Raw genomic sequence first — 2692 nt, forward strand, 5'->3', positions numbered from 1 at the left:
TTATCGCTTTGTCAATTTGTCATCATGATCCCACTCTACTTTTTGATATCCACTGAGGAAGGATTACACAAGAACAAAGCATATTCGGATTCCATTTTGTTCTTCACATGTGGTTGATTGGGCTCTAGCCCAGTAAAATAAAGTAATGTGCAACCGAAATAAAGATTAGAGGCTTCAACACGGATTTAAAGTCAAAACTGAAGGATAACATAAACAAGAGTACTCTCTTTAATCCAAAATCGTATTATAACTGTAACTCATCAGAAGAACTAAAAAACAGATACAAAATCCATTGACATAGAAATGGAGTTGCAATGCAGCAAAGAAATTGTAGTTTCAAAGACTTTATAACCAGCTCTATGATTCCTTAAGCGACAAGAGTGCTTGCGGTAGTAGATTCACTGCAAAAACACACACACAAAGACATGAGTACCATTGAAATGTGTTCTAAGAGCACTATTTCAGTAAAAAAAAGTACTTACTACTTCCAGACGGGAGGGAGCTTCTTGGTCTTCTTGTAGTAACGAGCAAGACGGTGGATTCTGCTCTCCACAAGAATCAACCTGAACTTGGAGTCCTTGTCCTTCCTGTTCCTCTCAAGATGCTTGCGGATGGCAACAGCTTTCTTGATCAGGTGGTAAAGATCCTCAGGGATCTCAGGAGCAAGACCTTCAAAAGTTCACATATCAACCAACTCTTAGTTGCCTAGAATGTTTAACTAAAGAAAACTCTCGAGAGATTGAAAAGTTACCATGAGCTTTCAAGATTCTCAAAATCTTGTTTCCAGTAACACTCTTCACCTGAGGGATACCGTGAGAGTCACGAAGAATGACACCAATCTGAGATGGAGTCAAACCCTTCTTTGCAAACTTGCAAATGGACTCATCAACCTATTGGAGAGCATCATAACAAATAAACGTCAAAGACCAATCATAGTAAACACATTCCACATAAAAACAGGATCAAGTGAACAGAGACAAGCAAACACATTACATCTTAGATAATAATACTAATATTCTATTGCTTGTCCTAAACCTAGGTTTAATCGTATTCTTACACTTTCAATGTATGAAATGCAAAACAAAAACTGAGATTAGGTGAAAGAATCTTACATCCTGAGAGGTTGTCTTGAGCCAACTCGGGGGTGAACGCTTGTACGGCAAAGCAGATGCTGAGATTCCCTTCCTACACAACACAAAAAAACAGATACGAAGAATGTAAGAGAACCAGTATTCAAACAGATACGAGGAAGAAACAAGAAGACGAACCCTTTAGAGTGGAGTCGCCCCATGCCGACGTTTGTTAACGGAGTTTGCTTTCTCTGAGAACGTTCTTCGTCCGGCTGCGACTGCGCTAAAGAAAAACCCTAATTGATTCTTTGCTTATAAGTACCCTCTTATGGTTGTGCCCTATCTCATTTTCATTTTCGTTCCAAAAGCACAAACAGGCTCTGTTTGTAAAGGCCCATTAAAACTTGTAATGCAAAAGGAGGTTTTAAGGCCCATATATGTTTAGCCCATGTAAACAATTCCGTTCTATTGACATGTCTCGACTCTTGAGAGACAAATGGTTTTTGAGTATTTGTCAAGGGTGTTTATATCCAAAGAGAACATTTTTTTTTTTTTTTTGAACGGTTATTTCATTAATTTAAAATAAAAACTTAAACAAGGGGAAGGTCTGAAGCAAACAGAGCACTCTTAATAAGTGTATCGGCAGCTTGGTTGTTCTGACGAGAAATGAAAATAAAAGATATTACAGAGAACTCAAGAGACAAATCAAGAATATCGTGGATGATTCCGACCAGCTCTTTAGGAGATTTTCTGTTGTTGATAGCTCCGACTAAAGTCTGAGCGTCTGAATACACTGTTAAACTGGAGATCTTTCTTTGTCGGGCTTGAAACAGAGCTTCTCGAACTGCTAAGCCTTCCGCCATGAGCGCTGAAGTTACAGACGATTCCGCTTTGCTGTCCGATGAGATGATCCTGCCCGAAGTATCTGAGAAAATCCAGCCAAGTCCCGCCTTATTAGTCGTTTCCTTCCAAGCTGCATCAGTGTGGACAGTTATGGAGCTCCTCTGTCTGGCCGATGGTAAGCTGGATATACGACTGCTAAGTTCTTCTTCATGGGTCTTGTGTTGCTCTTTGAGAACATAAGCTGCAGTTACAGATCAAAATGTTGTCTTTTTTTTTCAAACATGGCTCCATAAGCCTTTTTTTTTTTTGGCTCCATAAGCTATTAATATGGTTTTCTAAATATTCGTTGCTACCATCTGATTGTGACTTAATAAAAGAAAAACCGGCAACCTTGTATTCATGTATATTTACAAGACAATCAAAGAATAAAACAAAGACATTTTAAAAATATTGATCTTAATTGTTTTGATATTTGTTTTTCTTAAGCATGAACCACGCGTACAGTACCTCCAGTAGAGCTTTTTAGAGATTTCAAATGATTAACAAAATCAGAAAAAGGAAGAATGTTTTATAGAAACTACTCATAAGATACCCATTAGCCATTTGTATTTTTATATTAGTTAAATATTGTGGTTTAACTAAATTACCATAAAATATTAATATTTTGTTTTTCTTTTAGAAACCCATTTGAAAATTCTTGAATGTGGGTGTTCTCAACTGTGATAAGCTACAAAGAGAGGTTGTGCAATAGAGGTTTTTCAAGGGGAATAACTCCAATA

At 37.4% G+C, this 2692-nt stretch overlaps 1 protein-coding gene across 1 annotated transcript; it reads right to left on the bottom strand.

Annotated features, from left to right (window-relative positions):
• Positions 1 to 205: 205 nt before the first annotated feature.
• LOC108839177 (40S ribosomal protein S13-2) lies at positions 206 to 1400 on the bottom strand. The gene is made up of 5 exons (XM_057006687.1): positions 1269 to 1400; positions 1113 to 1185; positions 752 to 890; positions 483 to 669; positions 206 to 401 (listed from the first exon to the last, which is right to left on the bottom strand). Exons 1-5 carry the CDS (start codon positions 1289 to 1291, stop codon positions 368 to 370), a joined length of 456 nt encoding a protein of 151 aa, XP_056862667.1. The 5' UTR covers positions 1292 to 1400; the 3' UTR covers positions 206 to 367.
• Positions 1401 to 2692: the final 1292 nt, after the last annotated feature.

Source organism: Raphanus sativus, chromosome 4 (assembly GCF_000801105.2).
Source record: "Raphanus sativus cultivar WK10039 chromosome 4, ASM80110v3, whole genome shotgun sequence".
Classification (NCBI taxonomy): Eukaryota; Viridiplantae; Streptophyta; class Magnoliopsida; order Brassicales; family Brassicaceae; genus Raphanus; species Raphanus sativus.